General features: G+C 44.7%; 1 protein-coding gene across 1 annotated transcript in view; it reads right to left on the reverse strand.

Annotated features, from left to right (window-relative positions):
• The window catches only part of ltbp1 (latent transforming growth factor beta binding protein 1), a 96290-nt gene that overhangs the window by 39482 nt on the left and 30458 nt on the right, over positions 1–26350 (reverse strand). The window contains 6 exon segments of the mRNA XM_080507483.1: positions 266–325; positions 3413–3515; positions 4106–4410; positions 7942–8238; positions 16971–17123; positions 24865–25016. Coding sequence (XP_080363609.1) covers positions 266–325; positions 3413–3515; positions 4106–4410; positions 7942–8238; positions 16971–17123; positions 24865–25016 — 1070 coding nt within the window.

Here is a 26350-nt window from a genome sequence, read left to right on the forward strand (position 1 = left end):
AGTCTAATAAAACACCACCGAACAAAATATATATCTTAAAAAAAAAAGTCCCGTAAGATCAGTGTTAAAAGAAAAACAAAAAGCTGCCAACTCGTGTAGAGAGTGTGTAAAGCTTTTAAACCAGGACACCAGGTCGAATGTCTCAGGCAGGATTTGAGTCAAGTGGAAGGGATTCGTCCTCTGGGGACAGTTTGTTAGAATCTGTAACGGTTGTCGGGAACCTGCAAACCCACGTGGGAGGATAAGAACCAGCAGAATGACTTACCGAGACAATGGGAAGCGTTGATCCTCTTGTAGCCCTGAGGACAGTCGATCAGAGGGATGGCTGGCGAGGACGAGGACGGAGAGAGGGAAGGGGGAGAGACAGTTTTTACTCCATTAATCCAGACGTGATCCATGTGGAACAGATACACATACGTCAGGATCTTTAGGTTTCTGAATTCCCATGTTTCCTCATGCTGAGAGATTCCTCCTGCCATCTGAGAGGTTGTTTTTTAAAAATAATCCAGAAATACTTTGCGTCTCATTAAAAGTGGGTAAAATTTCACACCCGTTTGATTTTCATCTCAGTATCGCGAAGTTGTCCACTTCTACTCGTGAGAGAATTGTGTCCTTTGTGTCTTACTAAAGAATAAAACCCTGAAGGATCAAACAACCAATGTGGTTGTGGCCCATGGCCGGTATCCAATAGCAACAATGTCTTTGTATGACGAGCAAATGTGCGACAATATTCTACGTATATGCCATGCAGTCAAAGTGAATTTCAATCTGTTGAAACTCAACATAATCAATATTATAAATCACAGAATGCATCATGTGTTCGGCAGATTATTCTATGGTACTGTAGCAGCATTCTGTGGACATACAGAGACATCTAGTGGCCACAGAGAGCATGTGTCACTTTGTATTTTAAGTCACATGACCAGTTAAAATAACTAAAAAGAACGTGGTTTTTGTGTCATCTCTGTATTCGGGTCATTAGGAAGGTCATGTCTTGATTAAAATATCTACATGTATTTTAAGCCATAAAAAATTGTTAAACCTACTTTACACATCTTATCAACATACAAAAGAATTCATTAAAAATGTAATGGGAGTCCACATGATAGACTTGAAAGTTGATTTTTTTAATTATTTTTTTAATTAAAGCTCTATCTAATAATTCCATCTGTCTCAAGAAGAAAGAAGATCCAATCATTTCACAGTCTTATCTGTGGAAATGAGCTCAAGACACGGCAGGAAGTAAATTAAATAAGTCACAGTCAAAGGCAAAGGTTAATGGATCGTCACTTTTTCAATATTGTAACTGAAATAATAGGAGTGAATGTCATACTAACTCCGGCCTGGTTGTTAAAAAAAACCCCAAAAAACAATCTGTCGAAAGAAGTGAAATGAAGTGCTGAATGGGTTTGTGGACGGCAGAAGAATGAGTGACAGTGAGGGTCGGAGCCGAAGGCTGTGAGGCTCAGCGGTCCTCCGGCAGGAACAGCAGCTCACTACAGCCCGGACTGTTCGAGCCGGGAGCGGCAGGTCGGAGCCTAACTCCTTCTGTAAAGCTGCACAAAGGAACCAGCTGGTACCCAAATACCTGCAAGTAGATTGATGCATATTTGACAAACAAGGCCACGTTTGTTCCACCGGTAAAGCCAATTCATTTACCAGCTACCGGTGTCCCCGTAGCACAATGGACAACTTCACACTACACTGTAAACCCTCCCACCCCCCCGCCTAATGTGACTCCCACTGAACACTGGAACCCTGCGTGGGAATAATGAGGCTCAGTCTGTGTTTGTAGAAGGATGGAAGCTGAAAGCTCCCGGTACTGTACAGTAGTCTCAATGCAAACGGCTCCCTAAGACAGTGTTTTTCAACCGCTGTGCCGCGGCACACTGGTGTTTCCGCGAGATCTAGTCAGGTGTGACGTGGGAAATTATCCAAGTTCACATTTTTTGTCTAAAAATCATTTGCTCTCAGCTGCTGTCAGCTGTGAGAGCAGTGCGTTGCAGAGTAATCATGTATAAATACTCTTCGCCAATAGATGGCAGCACATAACTTTGCCGGTGAAATCGAAACTGACAGACGTCGGTCTGGTTAATCGCCACCTCCTGCTACCATCTTGTATCAAAGTACTGTGTCAGTGACAGTGATGGAGAAGTTTTTGAAAAGGAAGAATGTGAACCAGGATCTCAGCTCTTCATCCATCAGGTCCAGGTTTCACACTGAGGGAGTCACAATTAAAATAAAAAATTGGGAAACACTTTTTTTTCTGTATTTATTTGATTCCTGTTGATAAAGCCTTGATGAGAATGACTTTATATTGTTAATAGAGGCTACAGAGTTTCACATTTTAACATTTTCGGGTGGTGGTGTGCCTCGAGCTTATTCCAAACAAAAAAGTGTGCCTTGGCTCAAAAAAGGTTGAAAAACACTGGTCCAGTGGACATCAGATCGTGTTCGGAACAAAAAACGGGGGGGAAGAACCAGGTTGCAAACCAAAGTTCGGCGTGAATCGGCGTAGTGAGAAGAAGAAGGGACGGTGGATCGGTAACCGTGATAAATTAGGAGTAGAAAACAACTGTTGTCGCTCAAACGGGTGAAGAAGTTGAGTTCTGATCAGAGAAAAGGGAAAATCACACACGTCTCTCACAAACACTCGGTTTTGCTGAGTAACAAGCTGTGTAATTAAGGGCCGGCGTCACACACCAACATGGCACTTTGTGCTCTTCCTCTGGGGAAATAAGTGTGACGGTGAAAGTCAGCTGTCAGTGAACACCTGATGTTGATCCATGCCGGGTCGTGAGGAAAACGCACACTCTTATCAGTTTAGCGAGAAATGATCGTTTAAGACGAGCCCTGAAGCAGTGAAGTTTTCTTTTTCGTTTCACCAGCGATGTAATAGAGAGCAGCTTGAACATCTCTGAGGCTGCCGGTTTTAATCACATGTTTCCTTACCTGAGATCACCTGAAGCGTGGTGGTTTGATGGAAACAGCCAGGTAAGAACCGCCTGGACTGTCTTTCATCGTGTTATGATTGGAACTTGACTTGCAGTCGCTGGGAAAGAGCTTCTGTTGCTCTGTGGTCACTCACATTAAGTCCCGAGATTTTAGCAAACGCTACTTTGGTGACAAAAAGTTCTGAGCAGGTAAAATTAATTAATGACTTTCCACAAGGCTGTGATGATTTTGTGTCGGGGAAAAGAAAGAAAATAGTCACAACAAAGGCAAAGGAAGTTGATTCATGGCCGAGCTTTTAACGTCTCCAGAACTAAATTGCTAAACATCAACAGGATTTTGGTGCAATTTTATTACAAGACGCCTGAGAAAGATTGAATTGTGGAGCTTAAGAGGTTCCAAGGTTGCAAAAAAAAAAAAAAAAACCCTTCGGATGTGTGGAAACAGGAGCTGGACTTACATGGTTTCTTGGGACACTGTTGGCATTTGTGGAAGCCCCAGGACGTCCCGACGGTGTTACAGCACTGCTCCTGCTTGGTGAGACCCGGCAGAGCCTTCCCACACTGCCACGTGGAGACGATTCACCACCAGACGTTGAAAACAAACGGGACAGGACATTAGTTTCATCGCTCTTCTCTCTTCTTCTGCCATGCAAAACAACGTCTGGGCCTGTTTGTGTGTTCCAGCTGTCTCTAAGCTCAGACCTTTTTTTTTTTTTTCATGTTAAGGAATGACTTTACATTACAATTACATTTAAACCCAATGTTCAGTCAGGAAGCTGTATGGAAAACCGCACACTGATGTTCTTGAAAGAAAATCAAAGCAGGTAGCGTTACGGTCGGGTCAATGGTCAATAACAGCCAATGTAACATAACAGAACATAAAAAAACACACTTCATGCAAGCGTGTCACACTACTTTGTGCTGTAGAGCTCAAAATCCTGCAACCCTACACCTCACCCTGTCTATTAGGGGAATATGATCATAAATTCAACATATTAATTCATAATAAAAGGAAAAAGATTGATTCATTTGGTTTATTTATCAAAGTAACATGTGCAAGGTGACCAGATTTGCAGTTAAACCCAACCCGACTGGTAAAAAGCAGGTGTGCTGTATATAATGTGTGGACGGAGCCGGCCGGTGAGCGGTACCTGACTCCCCACCGTCTCCTGGAAGCAGCGGCCCAGCGTGTTCTTGGAGGCGACGGGCTGCCGCTGCGGGAGCTGGTAGGCGTGCTGGCCGGGGTAGAGCACGTTGTAGCCGTGGTGCTGGATCTTCTGGCTGCTCTCCGTGTGGTGGTAGGTGTAGCTGGTGGAGGAGGACGAGCCCGTCTGGGGCCCCTTGTGCTGGTGCCCGTTGTTGTTGTGGTAGTTGTCCAGCTGGGACACCTGGTGGACCTGGACGGACGCCTCCGGCGGGTGTTTGATGTGGATGTTGACGACGCCGGAGCTGTAGCCTGCAGTGACACGGGGGAAGAGCAGCGCAGTCAGAGCTGTTTTAAATAAAGGTCCTGGGACGGCTTGAGATGCCTGTAAAGATACAGGATGGAATAGAATAGAATAGAATAGAATGGAATGGAATGGAATGGAATGGGACGGGACGGGACGGGACGGTACGTCACGTCACGTCACGCAACGCAACGCAACGCAACGCAACGCAACGCAACGGACTAGACTAGACTAGACTAGACTAGACTGGACTGGACTGGACTGGACTGGACTGGAATGGACTGGACTGGACTGGACTGGAATGGACTGGAATGGGACGGGACGGGACGAGACGGGACGGGACGTCACGCAACGCAACAGACTAGACTAGACTAGACTAGACTAGACTAGACTAGAATAGAATGGAATGGAATGGAATGGAATGGGACGGGACGGGACGGGACGGGACGGGACGGGACGGTACGTCACGTCACGTCACGTCACGTCACGTCACGTCACGTCACGTCACGTCACGCAACGCAACGCAACGCAACGGACTAGACTAGACTAGACTAGACTAGACTGGACTGGACTGGACTGGACTGGACTGGACTGGACTGGACTGGACTGGACGGGACGGGACGGGACGGGACGTCACGCAACGCAACAGACTAGACTAGACTAGACTAGACTAGACTAGACTAGACTAGACTAGACTAGACTAGAATAGAATAGAATAGAATAGAATAGAATAGAATAGAATAGAATAGAATAGAATAGAATAGAATAGAATAGAATAGAATAGAATAGAATAGAATAGAATAGAATAGAACAGAACAGAACAGAACAGAACAGAACAGAACAGAACAGAACAGAACAGAACAGAATAGAATAGAATAGAATAGAATAGAATAGAATAGAAAAGAAAAGAATAGAACAGAACAGAACAGAATAGAATAGAATAGAATAGAATAGAATAGAATAGAATAGAACACAACAGAACAGAACAGAACAGACCTTTATTTAAATGGCACTTTTAAATGGCAGAGACATGAGTCACAAGGTGCTTTAAAAGTTGAAACTGAAAATGAAAAGTTTTGTTGTCTCTTGTGTCAATAGCGGTTGAAAGACCTTCAAAGTCCTGCTGGCGATGGCGTCGCCCACCACTCGGTTCGCTGGCGGCGAGTTAATTCGGCAGTGACGGCAGATCATTTCTGATTAATTCATCTAATTAATCTCTGATCAAAGATAGTAACACTACATTTTTGTAAAATAATGTATAGTAGATGGGAGCAATTCATATGGCAGCCTCCAGCGACGGACTTTAACACTTTTGGTTTTTTTTTTTACAAATCAGCCCCAAAATGTATTTATAGTCCCATATTATGCTAAATTGACTTTTTTAAAGGTTTTCTGACAGTAAGATGTGTCCTCATAGCCTTTGTGTGAGTGAGTAAAAGTCTGTCGTCTCCCTCGCTTGCTTGCTCCACCTTGTAGCAAAACGTGTGCTCATACAGACCATTCAGAACTGTTCCCTTCATGATGTCATGCAGGGAACTGACCACTCCCTCTGGTAGTAAATACCTCCTTTGACCCTCCCACAAGTAGACGAGCTCTGCCCTCCAAAATTACAAGCGGACGCCATTGTTTTCTCCTCGGTCGTCGTGGACAGACACAGCTCATTGAGATTTAAAGGTACAGACACAGAAACAGCCTGTTGTCACTACAGGAGCTTTTAGACTGGCTGAAATACACTTTGAATACAGGGTTGTTAGACCTTGGACAACTGTGAACTTTAAAAGCTGTATAATATACATTTAATAACAATCAGACCTGAATTCACTTGATCTTTTGGAATTAAAACTTACATTGTTGTAAGATTACCCTAATAAGTGAGGAACATTCATATGTAACATGCGACTGCGCGACGAGCAGCAGGTCTTTCACTATGTGGATTGTGCCATGAAAAAAAAAAGACCAAATCTTATTTACCAGAGCCAAACAGCAGCCGTCGGCTTATGTTCTGAGCTTCTGGGGCCTCTGACCTGCCAGCAGTCCGCTGATCACTTGTGGGAATCGGATTGGGCGTGCTGTTAGCGGGGAGAGTGACCGACGCGACCGCGCTGGCTTATTCCGGACAAATTCTGGTTATGAGGGTGGGATTCAACCAACGGCAGTGTGCGAGCGCACGCTGCCAGGCCATCGTGGCTGCAAATTGTTCGTTCACATGCTACTGAGGCGCCTATCTGCTAAAGTAATCAACTGTGAATTTGTCAGTATGTTTTCTCTCTTCAGACTTTAATTATTGAGGGGTCTGTATTGGTTGGTCAGGAGGTTTCTTCAATATTAATCCTTACAGGATGTGCCTTGATCTCACGCTAGGAATATTTACTATATCAGAAACAAAATAGTTTTTGTTGTCTTTATACAATGTATAATGAAATTGCCCATGACTTCTCCTCTTTAAATAAAGATGTCAGCTTGTGTTACACAGGCTTGCCTGTGAAAACAACTGAAACTACATTTATAATTAACCCAAAAACACACATGCAACACCAAACCTCTCAATGATGGTCATTTTCATTTCGCTGCTTGTTTACATTCTTTTGCTGTAGGATATAATCAAGCTTATATATAGACACACTGTGATGAAACTCAATGTGCATTTTAGCTCACGACTGACAGTGTTACTGATCATTTTAAATATTCGTATCTGCATTTAGTTCCTTTTTAATTGTGGTAATCCGTCGAGGAACATTATAAATAAAGTTTGTCAATTTAACTTCTCATTGTAATGAGAGGGAAAAAAATGTATCGCTGGGGGAAATGGGAGAGATGGAAACAACATTTGGGATGAAAATGTCCCAAAATACACAAAGCTAAAATTCAGTTCATAGATGACATGATGCAATCTGGTAGGAAGTGTATGCTTATTGTTCTTATTGTTTAGGTTTGTGTTGATATTGTTGATACTTCCCTCAAAATAACTCTAAAGTGAAAACTGGACTCAGTGACAGCTGCAGTCCAACAGCAGCAGGGTGTTTTATAGATCCTGTGTTGTGTGCGTACGGGAAACACTTTGAATTACATTTAATTACAATTAAAAGGAGCCCTTTTTATGACTGTTTCCAAAACCAGAAAAAATGAAAATAGCGATTGTTAAATACAAGGAACTTTAAAATGAGCCTGACAGAGTTTATGGGAAGTCTTGTTGTGTTTTTTTTGTCCCTGGTTACCAACGAGTAAACAGTGTCGGAAACCGTTTGTCTCTCCCTCACCGTGGAAGTGTTTACATATTATGTTTCAGCCCATTTACGGTGAATTAACTCTTTTCGACATGACTGCCTCAGAGCTGCACCATTACACATTATAGACGTGCAATTTCCACGGTCCTCCATGCACAGGGCAATTCACGACCTGCGATGAAAAGGGATAAAACCTTCATCGTTTTGGAGGAGGAAGTTAAGGCGATAAGCATCAGGAAAGTGTCATTCCTTAAGTGTTTCCACCCATATTTTTCCATCAACATCAGTGAAGGCTCACAGTTGTTTTGTGCTCACCGGGGATCTGGCCATTGCTGTAGGTGAGAGGCAGGGTGTGCGTGGAGTGGACTTGAGTCTGGCTGTAGCCTCCTATTGTCTGCTGCAGCTGCTGCTGCTGCTGCTGCTGCTGCTGCTGCAACTGCAACTGCTGCTGCTGCTGCTGATGATGATGCAGCTGCTGCTGCTGCTGCTGCTGCTGCTGGCGTCCGTCCTGAACCGGCATTTGGCAGAACTTCCCGGTGAAGTTAGGAGGACACTGACACTTGTCCCTGGCGCTGCATTTGCCGCCATTCATACAGGGGAGGTGACACACCACTGAGAAGGAAAACAGAGGAAACAAATGTGTCAGGAGAATTTTCCTAGTTAAAAAAAAAAAAAGAAAACTCAAGGAATCAGACAAGTTTAATAAGACAAGTTTAAGACAATTTTATTACATTATTCTTGCAAGAAGAGACAAAGTCACAATACAACCTTTGCACGATTGTCCAGGAGTTTGTCCAACTCTGAAGCCTTCTCAATGGCTGAATTAGTTTGATAGTGAGTGAGTGAGACTCGTTATCGATCTGTAATGAGCCCTGGTACGATATAACATGCAGAGAGAGTGGCTTTGCTGGTTTGAAACTCACAGTTACTATTTCCCTGCCTGGTGGCCAAAGTGCCTCAACAGCAAAAGTCCTTGCAAACATCTGTGCACCCATGGGTGTGTAGGTCTTAAAATGACTTGTGGTCAGTCTTATTGGTTATACATTGCTATGTTGAGGCAACGGAAAAGCATCTGTGGAAGTGAACATTTATGCACGTGGCGGTGGTATATTCATCGCATACTCCGGACATGAGGACCGGAAAGGTCAGTTGACTCTGGGTAATGTGCCTTAAAGGTTCACGCAGGAGTGTCGTCTCACAGAAACAGTTTATTATTCACACAGTCCGGAGTCGTGGCTCTTTAATATCTCCGGGCAAATCCATACTCCAAAAAAAAAGAAGCAATGAACTCAGTTGCAGGTGGTGACTGGATTTGAAAGAAATTGGTTGCTCTGCTTGGCTTTACTAAGGCGCTGCAACCGGCTTATAGTCGGGGACGAGGACATCCTCTCCTCTCTACTTCTCTACATTTTAACTATACCGTGTCAATATCTGTACAAAAAAATATGTCAAATCTAAAACATTTATTTGACACTGCTTATGATGCATGATGTGAATAAAAAGAATAAGAACAAGAATAATAAGAAAAAATAGTGGCACCTCATTAGATACCAGGCTAGAAGTGAATTGGTGCTTTTACACACACGAAAAAGGACATATGGCAGGAAGGGAACCAGGATTTCCTTCCTGTTGAATCTTTAACGGTAAAGACAAATGTTTATGAGGAAAAAGAAAAAATTAGAATAGACGAGGCCTCATGCAAAAACTAAAGAACATTCCAGGGCAAAACAGAAACGAATCCATCTTTAAAGGGATATTTGCGCACGCACGTACACACGCACGCACGCACGCACGCACGCACGCACGCACGCACGCACGCACGCACGCACGCACGCACGCACGCACGCACGCACGCACGCACGCACGCACGCACGCACGCACGCACGCACACACACACACACACACACACACACACACACACACACACACACACACACACACAGGAAAAGGACTTGCCGTAATCAACACAACAGTCTGTAGATCTGTGTTTTTGCCACTTTTAGAAACATCTGTTAATAATTAGCTTGAACTACGTCACAGTCTGAAGGAGACATCATGTGAATGCAGGGCCCCACACTCGTAAACACACACACACAAAAAAAAAAGAAGACCAAAAAAGGTTGTTTTCTGTCCATGTGGCTGAGTCCTGTGGTTCGCATTTTAAGCTGTTTTTAGTTGAGAACATCCTTGGATAAATTGCAATCTGACAAACAAACATGTTTGCCATTAGAAGGCGGATTGTAAATTCCACGTATTTTGGGGGATTTTTTTTTTTTTCTTAATTTTTCGAGACTCCTCCCATGGTTAGGATATTCATGGTGAACTTCAATGTGAAGACACCGACGGTGTTTAAAATAAAATAGTTTTGACGCCATCAGGTGACATTCAGTTGACCTGTGGCCTCAGAAGGTGGAGCTGAAATCCCGATGGGTGACGGTTTGTGTTCCTCCACAGCCTCCGTCACTCAGGCGTTATGTAAATGACGCACCTTGAAGGCAGTACGGTACAACCGGTGAAAAAGTGCTCCGTCGTGCTCGGTACCTCAACGGAGAGGTGACGAAACATCATAACCATTGGTTTCGGTTCTTTCGGTACCAACCACAAGTTTTGTCAAAGGGGATGCAGGAAAACCCGTCCCGCCCCCTCCCGGCAGAGACTGCACGGTGGGACAGTGGCGGAAGTGACACCGGTACTGCAGTAAAATAATAGTTTATAGATAACCATGAATGTGCTGGACCACGTCCGCATTCTTTGTCCGACTTCTATCCTGAGCCTTTTTCCTGCAATCTATTGCTGAAAGAGCAACAACTCCCACGATTGTTTTATTTTTTTTTGACCTGAAGCACATTGTAGAAGTTATCACCTCCGATTCAGTCCATAGTGACATCATGCAGCCCGAGCAAAGTTCATGAAATCCATGTGTGGCAGCATATAAACCTATAGGAACGATCAGACTCACGTGTTTAGGAGCCTTTAGACTTCTCCAAGCCTCACAGACATCAGGTTTAATGAAAGTGGCATCGTGAAGCTCTGCAGAAGGTCCAAACATGAGGTGATCGTCACATCGTGAAGCTCTGCAGAAGGTCTGAACATGAGGTGATTGTCACATCGTGAAGCTCTGGAGAAGGCCCGAACATGAGGTGATTGTCACATCGTGAAGCTCTGGAGAAGGCCCGAACATGATGTGATCGTGACATCGTGAAGCTCTGCAGAAGGCCCGAACATGAGGTGATCGTGACATCGTGAAGCTCTGCAGAAGGTCTGAACATGAGGTGATCGTCACATCGTGAAGCTCTGCAGAAGGCCCGAACATGAGGTGATCGTGACATCGTGAAGCTCTCCAGAAGGCCCGAACATGATGTGATAGTGACATCGTGAAGCTCTGCAGAAGGCCCGAACATGAGGTGATCATGACATCGTGAAGCTCTGCAGAAGGTCTGAACATCAGGTGATCATCACATCGTGAAGCTCTGCAGAAGGTCTGAACATGACGTGATCGTCACATCGTGAAGCTCTGCAGAAGGTCCTAACATCAGGTGATCATCACATCGTGAAGCTCTGCAGAAGGTCTGAACATGAGGTGATCGTCACATCGTGAAGCTCTGCAGAACGCCCGGTCATGAGGTGATCAGGACATTCAGTTGTGCTCGTGCACATTACTGTGGCCCGGCAGAACTGGACATTATTAGCTCAAGCCTATTCCCCAGGAGAAATGTATAACTTTACATGTTAAGCTATGAATCTAGAGCATGTCAGTTCAAGGAAGCAGATTCGTTCCAGAGTCACTGATCCCAATCATTTCTTCCTGGCCTGAACGGCTTCTGGAGTGCAGTGTCCTGTGTATTTTGCAGCAAAGCCGGTGAGTATGAGGCTATTATTAAAAAGACGACCAGCATAATAGTAACCAGGAATTATCTTCTCTTGCAAAATAGCCTGTGTCCAGACTGAGCGCTCGCGTCCTGCGGGCAGTGTTGGTGAAGGGCCCGGCTCACACAGGGATTATTTAAAGTAGCTCCTTTGAAAATGGAATGCGGAGATCTCAACCTGAGTGGCTTCAAGCATGTGGACACCATTCACCTTCTGACGTTAAGTATTTTGTCAGAGGGGAGAGGATTCTCGGCTGCGTGATTGATGTACTTCATTGTTAATGGGGGGGAAAAAAATAAGATTTATGGTGAAACACAAAATGGGCTTTGGCGTGTCAGCAGAGAAAAAAAAAAAAAAAAATCAGGAAGAAGCAGCAACAATACAGCTGGATTAGAAGCATACAGACAACGAGAAAAGTCGATGCCTGTTCAGGGCCTCAAATGCATCAGCTTTGTAGCAGCTTACCTTTACAATACTTAAAGAATACTCATTATTAGTCTCACCACAGAGAAGGCTGATGGGGTCACATGTGCAGCACGGTGGGAAGCGACGGATTCCATGCAAAGCAATAATGTACACAAAACCCTCATTTGAATTGTCCTATTTACACAGGACGTCCATCTGTTTCCCTGAGCTACGACTGTCTCCACTCCACAGAGGGCGTCGGTAAATCAGGGTCTTTGTGTCCAGTTTTGCTGGAACTGGGAAAAGGTTTGTACAGAAATGCCTCACCTGGTTACTTCCCATTCAAATTTTCTGATGCGCTGAGCGTGACAGGCTAAAATAAATACATAAATAACTGTCCAAAAAGCACATTTTGTTCTGTATTTGCCGAAGTGGTTGTATAAAAATTTAAAGTCATCTGCAGGAAGAATCACAAACTTCTTCTAAATACCACTGCACCTGTCTTTCTCCTTTAAACCTCCACCATGACCCCCCCCCCCCCCCCCCACCCGCCTCCCTTCACAGGTTGTCTCTTCTAAACTTTGTTTTGCTTCTTAATCCAACTGTAAATGATCTGATCTTGTCTGGTCTGCAGTAAATGAGCTGGCAGCTCCCAGCGTCCTTAATAAAAGGGGCCGGGGAGAGAGAGAGAGAGAGAGCCAGAAAGCTCTCGGCGCTTGGCGAGCGGCGGCGTTCACCTGGGAGGAAATATGCCAGAAGAGCTGGAAAAACACCATTTAAATCCTCCCTCTCAAGAGGCCCCTGCAGCCAAATGGGATCTGCATGGAAGCCAGTGAATCCGTCCATTTGAAAAGAAAGAAAGAAACCCTCCAGCGTGCTTTCAAGCCATTCTTTGAATATTTTTCAACTGTCACCAAACTATCATTAACAGCTCAGGCAGTTTTTACCTGCCGACTGCTGGCGAACTGCACTGTCCCCAACATCTGCTAGAAAAAAAGAAAAGAAAAGAAAAGATGGTTCAAGGCAAACGAGAAGGAAACCCGCTGACCCCCGCCAGAGAAAAGCAGCTCTCAAGCTCCTGCTGACTGTCAAACAGTGGATGTTGTGACGTGAAGCGATGAATGATTGGTGGATATTCGATGCCCTTGGCGGATTCAGTTCGATTCCCACAACAGGTATTAGTTGAACCGGCGGCATACAAGGAGAACAACGTAAGAGATAAGGGAATTCTCTTGCTGCTGGTTGGGAAGTTTCAATATTAATAGTAGGATGGAGAATAATTGATTCAGAGACATCGGCAGGGTTGTGTGTTGACAGGAACATGACAATATGAGGCAGAACGCAGTATTGACATGGCAAGTTAATATAACGTCCAATTAAATGGTATTGATATAGTGCCAACTGAAATATCGATGACTTCAGAAAAACAAAGAGCAATTCCTAAAAAAACACACATAGACGACAGAAGAAATGAAAAAGTCAGTTTTACAAGGAAGTAACCAGCAGAACCAGACTTAAAGATTCTTTCTGCTATAAAATTATTCAAATCTAATTTTCATAAACTCAAAGAAAAAGAGCCAAGATTCTGTCCCCCCCCCCCAAAAAAAAGCAAAGATCTGGTGGAAAAACTAAACGAGGACAATCAGAAAACACATCAATGCAGCAACAGCCAGACAGTCGTCAACAATGTGGAGGTTTTGACTTTGTTCAGTCTCTAAACTCAACAAAATTCAAACATCAAAGTCCTGCCAAACGTCCTGGAAAGACGTGCAGACATCCTGTTACGTCATTTCAGATTACTCAGTGTTATTACAAATGTAAACAATAAAAAGGCCACCCCTGGGAATGTCCCAGTAGGTGTCGAGGCTACAGATCTTGTCATGTCCTCTACGCCCCCCCCCCCCCCCCCCCCCCACCCCGGAGGCTGTGGAAAGACTCCGGGTGCTTGTGAGAACCTGAAACAAGGCCGAGTCTTTCAATGACGACTGGTGTCCTCAACCAACGGAACTCTGAACACGGTTCTTTATCTCTCCCAAACTGAACGGCCAGAACGACACCAGAAGAAAATGAAATTCAATAGCATCAAAACAGGCACTTTCAAACTTGACTTTCTGGAACTTGTTGAACTCACTGGCTGATTACATAACCCTTGGAAAGAGAACGACTCTTAGAAAAAAAGAGAGAGCTGGAGCGAATCAGGGCAGCAGACAGTTGCACTGACGTATAAGAACCCAGTTGGAGCGCTGCTCAACATATTTTGTTCGTTCGGTGATAGAAAAAAAAAAAAAGTCTGGATGCATCCTCCGTGAGAGTGAAAGTGAAGTTGTTCGCGCTTTTTTCCGACTCGATTTTTCCCTCACGTCGAATGAAGCAATGATGAAGCCGTGACTGGCCGAAGCGAGCCTGGACAGGCACAGCAGGGGGCCTCATTCAGATCCAGGTGCTCCTTCGACTTGAACCAAAACATCTGCGCCTTTTAGTACTTTCTCCAAACTGAACTGTGGAGGGAAAAAAAGGGTAAACGGAGTTTTGTTCGCCGGCTGAAAAGTGCCACCCGTCACGTTCACGAACCAAAGTACGGCGGCCATACGGGCGTCTGAGTCTCCACTGGGAGCAGCTCGGGGTTCGGACACACGACCCCCGGGTGAGATGGAGGATGAAGAGGATGAAGAGGTGAGTGGACAGGAAATATTTCAAAAACTGTGCTTTTTTTTTTTACTTTTATAGCAAGCAATTGAGTATTTTCACAAAAAGTATCAGTAGATCTACTTACGTTGAAGAATAAGAATACTTTTGTCACGTCTGCAACGCAGCGTGTTAAATTAAATATGCAAAGTGAATAACGAACACATGAGTGTCACAGTAAGAATGTCAATTCACTGTCATCACTGAATCAACATGATAGTTTTGTTCTTTATTGGTAGAAAAACCTTCGAAAAACTAACAGAAGCTGACTTTATTGTAGAAACGTTCCTGTAATGTTTAATAACTTGAGAATTTGGTGGTAAATATCAAGATTGGAAGAATCTTCCCACCACCACTGATTAAAATAAAAAGTGGAAGTATAAAAAGGCTTTTTTTAGTGCAGTCAATCCAACATTTACGTTTATGATCAACATTGAACACGAGTCTGATTTGCTTTCCATTATTTGTGAGAAACTAATTCAACTATATGATAACAGTGCTAACAAGCATGCGCACTCCATTTTTAATTATTAATTTCATAACTATGGAATATTTTTTGGATCTTTAATTGAGTAATGTACATTCCTATACAGCATCATTTCTTATATTCGAAAATGGTGGATATCATGTGAGGTGCTGTTGTTTGGAAGAGCACTGAAGCAACATTCCCCCAGCATGTTGTTCACCGGGTTAAAAAGGTTATTGCGCAAACATCTGGTTTAAGGAACCCTCAAACTGCCAGCGTGCTCATGAGCTCTCCGCCTGATGTAGGATTTGAACCGGTGGCTAGTGGGTTTCCCAAAGCGACTAGTGCGACCATTTATCCTCAAAATTAGATTTATAACGCAAACAAGCTTAAATCCGCCGTCTCGTAATGTCATACATCATGAACTTCCACGTCTCTCTCAAATTTAAACTTCAGACGATGTGAAGTCGAATAAGTAATCACATGAGCTCATAGGAGATGTAGACGGTTGTACAAGGTAGAACCGTTAAATGTTCAGCCCTGATTTAGACAACTGAGAAACAGTTTATAGTGTATTGTACCAGAAACAACCTCAAGTGAAACGTTTACATTTGAGCAAAGCAAAGGTTTTTCTATTAAACAAATGGACCTGCAATCGCAGATAAAATCAAAGAACATCCCTGTTGACGGATGAGACAATTGTCAGCGGCCACAGCTTCCAAATGGAACATTGCACGTCTTCACTTTGAAGTTGAACGTGTTGAACAGCTCCCAGCAAACACAGACATCCTTCCTCGTCGCTCCACCCCGGGAAGAGAGGAGAGAACAGTTGCCCCGGTTGACCTTGAGGCTTCCCTCTCTCGCCGAGCTTCTGTTACTCCACTCAAACTAATTTGTTGAGCTGAGTCACGCAGGAATTCGGGCCCGTCCCGCTCTTCCCATGTTTCTGCATGTGTCAGAGCCAGAGCCGGCGAGGAGGAGCTCCTTGTAAGGGCTGAGGCAGGTCCAGACACAGACCACTGGGCCTGTGCAACACATGAAGCAACACCCACACCATGTGCCGTCGACACAGGGGCCGACTCACTACGGCACCCGGCTTCCTGTCCGGTGCAGGACGTTCACGCCACTCCGTCATTTACACAACAGACACACATTGTTTTTTTAGGCATTAAAGCGCTTCTTCCGAGACGCTCGTCGAGTAATCTGAAATATGTGGATAAACAAACAAGATGGCGTCAAAGAGACAAAAACTGGGTCACAACAATCAAATCACCTTGAAACTACCTGTACGTGTTTTGAAACGCCTAACTTTTTTTTTTTGGGGTTTTCCACTGGAGATCAAGACCAAGGTAGTGAAACTGCACTACACCAAGGCTCACGGTCCGTTGACATGGCAACGGTGCTCAGAGGCACCGGAAACACAACTTTCTTAGAAGGACGGCGGAGGATGCTGCGACTGCACACACACACACACACACACTGTGGTCGTAGTAACTAGTTCTTCTGCACATGCTCAGTAGGTGGACAATCGGAACAATGTCTCCTCCATAGTGTTTTATTTTGACAGTCACCGTAAAAACAATGCAACTTCGTCCATTGTCAATGTTGAGAGTGTATTATTCTCCGCGGTTGCGGGTGTGTGTGTGTGTGTGTGTGTGTGTGTGTGTGTGTGTGTGTGTGTGTGTGTGTGTGTGTGTGTGTGTGTGTGTGTGTGTGTGTGTGTGTCTGACGCAGTTCAGGGCCGTCCAACCAGAGCACCGAAGTTAAATTGCTTTGTAAATCCAAGGAGAATCTGGGATCACTTATTTTGTAGAGCAGAGCTGTAATTTCACACCTTGGTGCCAACGCTGAAGGAACAAAGCCAAAAAAAAAAAAAAAGTCAAAGGCTTCAATGTCAACAAAGAAACTGTGGATCACTCACCTACTCTGAAGTTGGGTGCCGTCAGGGTGTCGGTGGCGCGGCCGTTCTCGCTGATGATGGTGGTGGTGTTTCCCCGCTCGCAGTTGTTGCGGCATCTGCCTCCGATGCAGGTGACCTTGCAGATGGTGGGCGTGAAGACCACCTTGATTCTCCCTGTGTGGTTGCCGGCTGCCGGCGAAGTCACGGCGCACAGCAGCAGCAGCAGCAGCAGCGGCGGCGGCGGCGGGAGGAGGGAAAGCGGAGGAGCTTTGGTTAGTCTTTGATCCATCGCAAGCGGCTTAATTTTCCTTTCAGGTTTCAGCTCGTCACAATCAACCAGCTCCAGTCAATGACAGGAGTAAAAAAAAAAAAAGAAAAGAAAAAAAAAAAAAAAGCTCTATGTAATCTTGACTTTCTTAAAAGCGTCTGATGTGTCTCCTCCCTGTAATTCATGCACTTCAGACTCGTTCTGCCAATGTGATCCTCCTCCTACTCCGCTGCTCTCTAAATCCAGTGGCGCCTCTAAAATGTGAGCAGGAATTAAAAAATGTGAGGGCAAACAAAACTCTGGGATGTCATCCAGCTCTTCATCACAGGTCTCAAGGGGGGTGGGCACTGGCACACGAGCACCGCGAGGCTTCCAGAGCAGACAAACGGCACTTGTGCCACCTTCGGCTCCTCTGCCGGCTCTCCTGCCTCGTCTCACTCCTTTCAGTTTCCCCCCACCTCTTCACCTAACCACACAGGAACCCCTTTTGCCAAGTCCACACCTACAACAAGAAGTGGACTCTTTTACAAGGCTGGTAAGACTCATCTGCCCGTCTTCCTGTCTGCTAAGTCTTCTCCTCCACCCTGGCGAAGGCCGGCCCTCAGCGCTGACTGACAGGAAGAGCACCCAACCTATCTCACAAGGTGTCTCTGGATACAGCCTGATCGCACCAGTCAGACTTTTTTTTTTGTTGTTATTGTTTTTCTCTTCAATACTCTCAAGTTAAATAGAATATCCTGTCCCTGTGCGGAGGTTCTTGGCATCCTGCGTCAGGTCCAAACCCCTGTCTCCAGCGCTCCCTGCTTTGTCTGTGGTTGTCAGCTGTTCACGCCACAGTACAGACTGGTGGAGCCGAGCCAAGCAGCCGGAGGAATGCTCCCCGCCGCCGAGTAGGACGCCCCGGGCTACCTAAACACTCGCTAATGTGAGCAAAAATGAACTATTAAGGAGGCATCCAATACCATGTGGCGGTTGGGAGGGAATGCCAGAGGAGACTTGGGTTTGAAAAACACTGCCAGTACCATATATAGACGTCCAAGATCTGACGTCTAAACACGGGTTGCCCAATTCCCTGCAGTGGGGAGATCATTGCAAAAAAAAAAAAAAAAAAAGGCAATAAACAAAGGGAGTAGCAACATAACCCAGGAAGGGATCTGCTGCTTCTTTGAAGCAGCAGATCTTGAACCAAAGGAAAACAAAAGGTTTTAAAAACACACAAGAAGAATCTACTTCATTCCTTTGGACACATTCATTTTAGAGCATCTGTTGTGGATTGAACGTAACTTTACTGCTGAAGGTCCATTCCCAAACAATTTCTAACTACTATGTTCATAACGAAGATACAAAAATCGCTGATGTCGTGCATTAAGCACAAACTATCAATCGTATTGTTTTATTTTTACTTTTGTGAAGAACGGTGTGAACAGTTGAGTTTATTTTGTTTGTTTGTTCGTTTTGTTTTATTTGGTCATCTGATCATCACCAAAGTTTGAAAACTTGAGAAACATTATACATACACATTTATAGACCAAGGCCAGTAAATTCTCTATATGTTTTTGTACCGATAACAATACTGGTATCAAGTATCATGTGACGCAAGAGAGTGCCATCGACGTCCACAGTTTGAAGATTCTTTAATATCAATAAGAATGACAAAAGCAGGCCAGCCTGTAGATTCTATTCTGCCAAAACATCGAGGAGAAAGATAGTTTGTACGACACCAGCAACTCATTTCATTTATGAATTTATTTGAATGCAACAGTGCATATTGATGAACAGACACACGGTGCTGTAAATATGCCAGATTTACCTCAGGCCCCGTTTACACGACAACGAATACGCCCGTATCCGTCAGTTGAAGCTCTGTCGTGTACCGAGGCCTTAATCACTGGCAACATTTGCACCAGCAGAGTGAGCCTGACATCTCTCATTAGTCTAACTGCTCAGTGGAGCCAGTACAATCCATGTGACCACATGCATCAATGCGCCGCCTCGCTCCACGACTCTTGTTGCCATTCCGCCGCTTTCCTTTTTGATGGCTACCGATCACTGCACACCCTGAACAACCGCGGTTCGGAAGAAGCTCTGACTTTTTGTTCGGCTTTTAAACTCACTCAAATCCCGATGTGTTGTAATTTCCTTCCCCGTGACCTCTGATCTTAAAAATGTGCAGTTGCTGTCTAATATCTACCCGCGAAGTGATAATCGGTTTCATTGGTACGTCACACCAGCTGTCGGTGGTCATAATGTTACGGCTGATCCGTGCATCACAGTTGCTTTAATCTGGGTTCAAACACTTGTGCAGTTCATCCCCCGTGAAATCGATTCTGCCCTCTCACACGTCATGATGTGCAGCGGGACGATGCGTCTTGCAGCCCTGTACTGTGCTGAGACGGCTGTTCAGACCGCTCCATGTCCTCCGCCAGTCCCAACAGCGCCTGAGCCGCACGTCTTCCGCCGCAAACGACCGACTGCGAGCGCCGAGCGCTCGCTCCCTCCTTCGCCAGCCCTTTGTGAGTTCCCGCACATTTGCGAGCAGATTCCTGTTGCTTGTGTCAAGCATATGGAACGAGTCAGGAGGAGATAGCAGACACAACACAGACATCGATCAGCGTGAGAGGAGAAAATGTTGAGCGTGAGGATGGAGGGAGCGTGGCGGAGGGGAATGACAGCATGAATACCAGAGTCAGGGAGTCATGTCTGTCTCCCCGATGGTCCCCGCCGCCTCACAGGAGGAGGCGCAAATGACCCCGACCACGGCTCAGATGGACGGCGACACTGAAGAGACTGAGGTGTGGTTCCGCAAATACTCAACTAGGTTTAGTCAAACAGACTATGTAACCAATTAGTGGCCTTCATCAGGACCAACCTCTCCTTCAGCTAGCACAACTTAACGTCAGTAATTTGTTAACACGGACACTAGAAAGTACAAATCATGAGATTACTCATCTTCATGTTGCTGTTGCTGTCCTGCCACTTTAAATACGGAGTGATGCTCACAGGGGAAGCCAGAATAGAACGCTGTCGACAGCCATTAGTCTGTTGTGTTGTTGAGTGAATAAGTGTGAAGCTTATAATTTCTACCAATGGAGTTATTCAATGGCATAGAGCAGTGGTGGCCTACGGGTTGAAGAGGAGACCTTGGAATCGGGAGTTCACAGGTTTGATCCCGGCTGTTGGACGGGACGCCATTCAGCATAACCCTTGACCCCCATCAGCTCCTTAGACCAGGGGGGGGGGGGGGGCAATCCTGGTCCTGGAGGGCCGCAGTCCTGCACGTTTTAGATGTTTCCCTGCTTAAACACACCTGTTATCATGACGAGGCTCTGCAGGAAGCTTGACAAGGAGCCACTAATTGCTGTCAGCTGTATTGATGTGAGGAGACGTCTAAAAACGTGCAGGGCTGCGGCCCTCGAGGACCAGGATTGCCCACCCCTGTCCGAGACCATGCAAAGTCATTCCGTCAGGAAAAAGCTGTGCAGCTTGTGTTTTGGTTCAGTGCGAAAGCTTCACAAAAATAATCTGTTCTTCAGTTGAGTCGACCGATTAAAGTCTTCGTACACTCTCCTGGCTTCTACTTCGGTCAGGTGACGCTCTCTCACCAAGCCGACAGGTAAAACTAAGACTCCTATTCCCATCTGAGGCTTTCCACCGGGGCGGGCGGCCCGTTGGGGAACAAAGCGAGAGACCAGGAAGAGCTGGAGGAAGACGAGGAATAACTTTCCCAGATGTGGCACCGCAGCCAGTTGTTGACAGGCCGTCTGTCATGTGGGACCGAACTGACAGAGGTGTGGTCTTCCTGTGCTCCAAGAGCAAACGTGTCTGCTACTCTCACAAAGGAGAATGTTGACTGCCATGTAGGGCAGAATAGGCCATGGTATTCCCATTAATAAAAGCTCAGGGCCTGTTATTAGCAGACACCAAAAGAAACCCACTAACATTTTATTGTAAATGTTTTGAACGGCAGCGTTCCCACATTCAGATGATTCTTACCACAATTGTCATTATATTCAGTGTATTTGCTGTTGCCAAGGACAGCAGCAACAAAAAAGGACAGTCTTCTTTTGTCGCCACAAGGATCCACGACACATAACACAAGCTCTTTATGAGAATTTACATGAGACAAAACAACATCTGGTGCATATCTAAAAAAAAACAAAAACAAAAGATTAATAAAAAATAAGTCATGGGATTGATATAAAGAAATGAAGTCATTGAACAACCCCTAGAGTTTGGTTTTTAAATCCAATCAATAAATCCATCATCACATCAATAGTCCATTTACTAGTTGATCCTACCCTTTTCCCAATAACATGGGATGGCGAGCTGAATTTTTTTTTCATTTAAATTAAATCCTTTGGAGATTGGAAACAACAGCTCTGTGGTCACTCAGGAGAATATTATATTGTCTATTAAATACAGCTTCTTGATCATCAGACTCCATAGTATATTTGAAAAACGCCAAACACAGCACTCCACTAAAAACCCACCACCGTCATTGTGACGCATGGTGGTGGCAGCATCACACTGTGGGGATGCCTCCGGGGCAGCGTTTGTTTCCAAGAGAATCACCGTTTTTTTGTAAGAAAGGTACAGTGAAAGATACGTTGCGCAGTTCTGTAAATACGACGAGGCGACAGCGACGGAGTGGCTGAGATGAGTCCCAGGCCTGAAGAGGGAATGTGTGACTGGACACAGACAGTTGTTCACACTTTTATTCCTTTGTAACCCGAGGAGGTTTGAACACTTTCAGGAAGACCGGTGGACTGAAGTTCCAGTGTCCAGATGTGTCCCGACGGACCCAGGGCTGTGACTGCGGCCAACTGTGCATCTACTTAACAGAGTGAGATAGTGAAGTGACCTTTATAAATATTAAGGTGACTATATCAAATAGTTGCATGATTCAGTGTTGATCCTTATTTGTAGACATAGAATCAGTTCTTTTCCTGAAAGAAGGGTCCTTAACTTATGCAGTCATGATTTGGAAGTCAAAGTTTTGTGGCCCTCTTTAAGCTATAACTAACCATATCTGCTTCTAAACCATACATGTTTTGGTTTTTTTATTCCTCAACAAACACACTGTATAGGAATGTCTGGAAATTCTTGGGACTTCCCTCTTCCCTCGCTGTACGTGTCTGTGTCCCACTTCGCTTTCCAGCTTTTGATGTCCGGCCCATTTCTCTGGCATTTACAGACTGCTCGCTGAAATTAAACTGAGCCGAGGGGGTTATTTTGAAACTGGGCCGGATCACTGCGGCCAGGTTTTGGGCCCGCTCGGGTCCACGGTGCCACAGAGCCATGCGTCAACGGTGATGGCTGTCTGCTGACCTCCCCATTAATATCCCCGAGTCGGTCCAAGCAGCTGTGGTCAGCGGGCACAACCGCCGAGAGAAGTCTACACATTCTTAAAAAAAAAAAAATATTGACTTATTCATAAATGCATGCTGGTGAGTCTGATGTCGGAGCTCGGCCTTGAATTTATGACAAGCCATAATAACCAGCCCAGGAGCTGGTGAATTATGGCTGTTGCTCTGTCAAATGTATAAGAGTGCGACCGCCAAACACAGTTGGTCCAAACCCCCCCCACCTTCCTAAATGGTTAGCATGAACAGCGTCTCCTACAAATGCGAATGCCACAAGCTGAGGGGAACCGAGCACTGGGTGTTTGTCTACGAAAAGAGAAACTCAGGGTGTGGGGCTCCGCTCATGCTTTCCGTGTCAGCTGTGGTTTGGACGGGGGAAATTGTGTCTTCAACAGGAGGGACTGAGGCAGGTAACAGGAATCCAAACCCCTAACACCCCCCCCCCCTGCTCCAAATCCACAGACGCACTTGTTGTCTCAGCAAACTGAGGGGTTCTCCGCAGACGACGGGGTTATTCAACTCCATCCCTCCCATCCCGACACTCTCGCTCTGTCAGAAATTACCCCCTGAAAATGAGACTAATAATTCATTTTCGACAGCCTTGAGCAGAAGGCAATACTTAAGTCTTTATGCCATTACCGCCGGAGCTGCGATTCCTTTCACTGCCCGGCTGCTCGCTCCAGATTCTCCCCGTTATGCGCGCGGCGGCGGAGTAGACGGAATGGCTTCGGTGCTTGTGCACGCGTATAAATGAGGGCGGAAGGTTTTCCTGTGATTTGCAAATGATTGCTTCCAGGGACTGTGTGGTCAGGACTCCCGGTATTTCTCACTGTTAGCAGTTTAACTTTTTCATCCTAATTAAACTTGATAACTACACAAGATCTTCTTAAATGTAGCTTCATTACAGCCTGGTGGGTTGGGTTTTTTTTGTGGCGGTAGCAATTCCTTCTTGGTTTCATTTGTTCTTAAAACACTTGTGGAGTGCCAAAACCCTGTTTCACAGTTTTTGTTTTTTTGTTGTTTTTTTATTAACAATAGATCCCTTTGTAGTGTCCTCCCATGATCATTACGCCTGATCAACAGTAGACTAATGAGCTGAAATGTTCCCCGGTGAAAACCTTTAAAGGCTTCAGCAACAGACTCTGGGGGATTCTAGTGTGCGTCAATGAGCAAAACTAAGATTTCCACTTCAAAATAATCCGACATTTTCCCTCAAGTTTGCTAAAACAACAACATGTTGCAGTGACATTTGGTGACTGAATACAAATATTACTGAATGTGTGGACACACAAATATATAACTGAATTATGTACAGTGAGTCTATTCACAACAAACACCTGACGTGATTTACACGTGGTTTTTGGGGCTAAATCTGGTCGGTCCGTCCTGAACAGGAAAAGTAGTTGTACGGATGGATGAGAAAGACTTTGGTTCACTTTCTCCACCAGAAAGAGAGGTCTTAATAGAGACGTCTCCTTCACTTTTATACCAAATATTGACGTAGTTTAGACGGAATGCAAATGCGTCTTTTCTACGTCTTTCAACCAACCCACGCGTTTTTTTTTTCCGGGCTGGTTTGGTTTAGAGTTACTCTTTAAAAAGGCATGTGCTCTCCAGTCAAACAGTGTCGTATCCTCTCACCACAGGCAAGTCTACAATAATAATAATAATAATAAATGTGACACCTGGTGGCCCGATGTCGCAGTCTGACGTTAAAGAGATAATCAGTGATGTCATCACGTTATGACTGATCAGGGCTTAAGCCAGGACTTCCATTACAACGCTTTGCTTTCTTATGTGTTTTGCACAATGTGTGATCAGTCCACTGTTCTTTTGTTTCTGTACGCGCGCTCGTGTCGGGATGCGAGAAGAAGAATTAATCTTGGTTAATCTCGTGTCAAATACTGTATAAATACTGCACCACAGCACACAGAGGTTTCTATTAACTGCTTATCTAACTGCACTGGTGGCTGTGTAATTCCTTCCAGTGTGGTGTGAATCTACTCTTCTTGATTAAAGATCCCCAGAGATACTTTTCTGCGGTAAAGGTCGCAAACGAAGATGCTTCTTGTGATTAACTGCTGTTGATTCATAGCACAAGAATCACAGACCTTTTCCTGCCGTTGGATGTAAACTAAAAACCAAAAGTCACCAACAATGCAAACACCCATGCGTATCATTCCTGGTGCAGTAAATTCTCTCTCTGCCTATGTTCGACTTAAAAATCAAAATCCAAAATCCAAAATCCAAAATTCCTGAAGAGGAAAAGAGACTTTGTACCCACCATGAATGGGGTTGTGTCCCACGGTGAGGGGGATCGGCCTCTCGGGTTGGGCCTGGACGTGCGTCTGGGTGTGCGTGGTGTGTGTGTGGTAGTATTTGGGCTTCAGGACGTACTGCTGGGCCTGACCAGGGTGCATCGGGATGGGCCGGATCCTGTAAAGCGAGGGGAAGAATGTCAAACACAACATGCACTGTATACACATCGTTTGGGAATTGTACCAGCCACTATCTTTTATACTACATAATTTAATCTGGCGGCACCCATCTATCTATCGTACTGTAACAAAGTCCAAAATGTTGGAAAGTAACCCGATCAACGATGCGTTCAATAACCTTTCACTCAGAGAATGAAGATAGAAAACTGAACATTTTGCAACCAGCCCTTTATTTTGTATTTCGGTAGGATATTTTTACTACTTGATGGAAAAGTGGCTTTTCTTTTTTAATCAAACCTGCCTGAAAGTTTTAACACTAATGCTAGTTTTACGGCAGTACCACCAATACATGCTTTGTTTTTGTTGTATAACTCATCGATTGTTCCATATCTGACCTATTGCATTGAAGTGTGGGGAAATGCCTGTAAAACATACATTAATCCAATTTTTCTTCTACAGAAAAGAGCGATTAGAGTCGCCAGTGGAAGTGGTTACAGAGACCATACTAATCCTTTATTTATACGACTAAAAACACTGAAATTTAAAGATTTAGTGGAGTATAACCTTCTAAAAACCATGTTTAAAGCTCATCTGGAAAGTTTACCAAACAAATTGAAAAAAAAGATTCGCCAAGAGAAAAAGTAGATATGAACTGAAAGGAACTGAGGTTTTTTACAAAACCCAGGTTTCAATCAGCCGTAATGGAAAAATGCATCTCAATGGAAGGAGTCGGTCTGTGGAACAGTCTTGATTGTAAAATTAAAACTTCTAAGTCCATTGATGTGTTTAAGAAACTTGTTAAATTGTCAATGTTACAGAAATACGACACTGCGGAGGAGCAGATCAACCTTATTTATGTATTTTGTGTTTGATGTCTTGGAAAAAGACGCTGCATGTGAATAAACTGGAACTGTAAATGATTTAGTGTTGATAAGGGGCAGACATTAGAAGTTTGACTTCTTTCTGCTCCTTTTCATTCATATGAAATGCTGTTGTTGCATTGTTTTAAATGAATGAAATAAATAATAAAATGAAAAAAATGAAAAAAATACTTTAGCCAGGATCTCAGTGTTCTCTTGTGTCCACTACCTTTCAAAAAATCGTATGTTTTCTTTGACATTTTGCCGGGTTGGAGCCTCTGTGGCCCCGGTTTTGGACCACTTGCCTTATGTTTGCCGCCCCTGCTGTCGGAGAGGGTTGCCCTCACTGGGTAGACCTTTTCGCATTCACGTGTGTTTGGATGAGCAGAAGTCTGGATTCACGTGGAGACGGCAGTCCAGGATGTTTGGCGTTTGAATGTCAAACTTCACTGGATGGGGTTGTTTGTGTACG

This window comes from Blennius ocellaris, assembly GCF_963422515.1.
Source record: "Blennius ocellaris genome assembly, chromosome: 13".
Taxonomy (NCBI): domain Eukaryota; kingdom Metazoa; phylum Chordata; class Actinopteri; order Blenniiformes; family Blenniidae; genus Blennius; species Blennius ocellaris.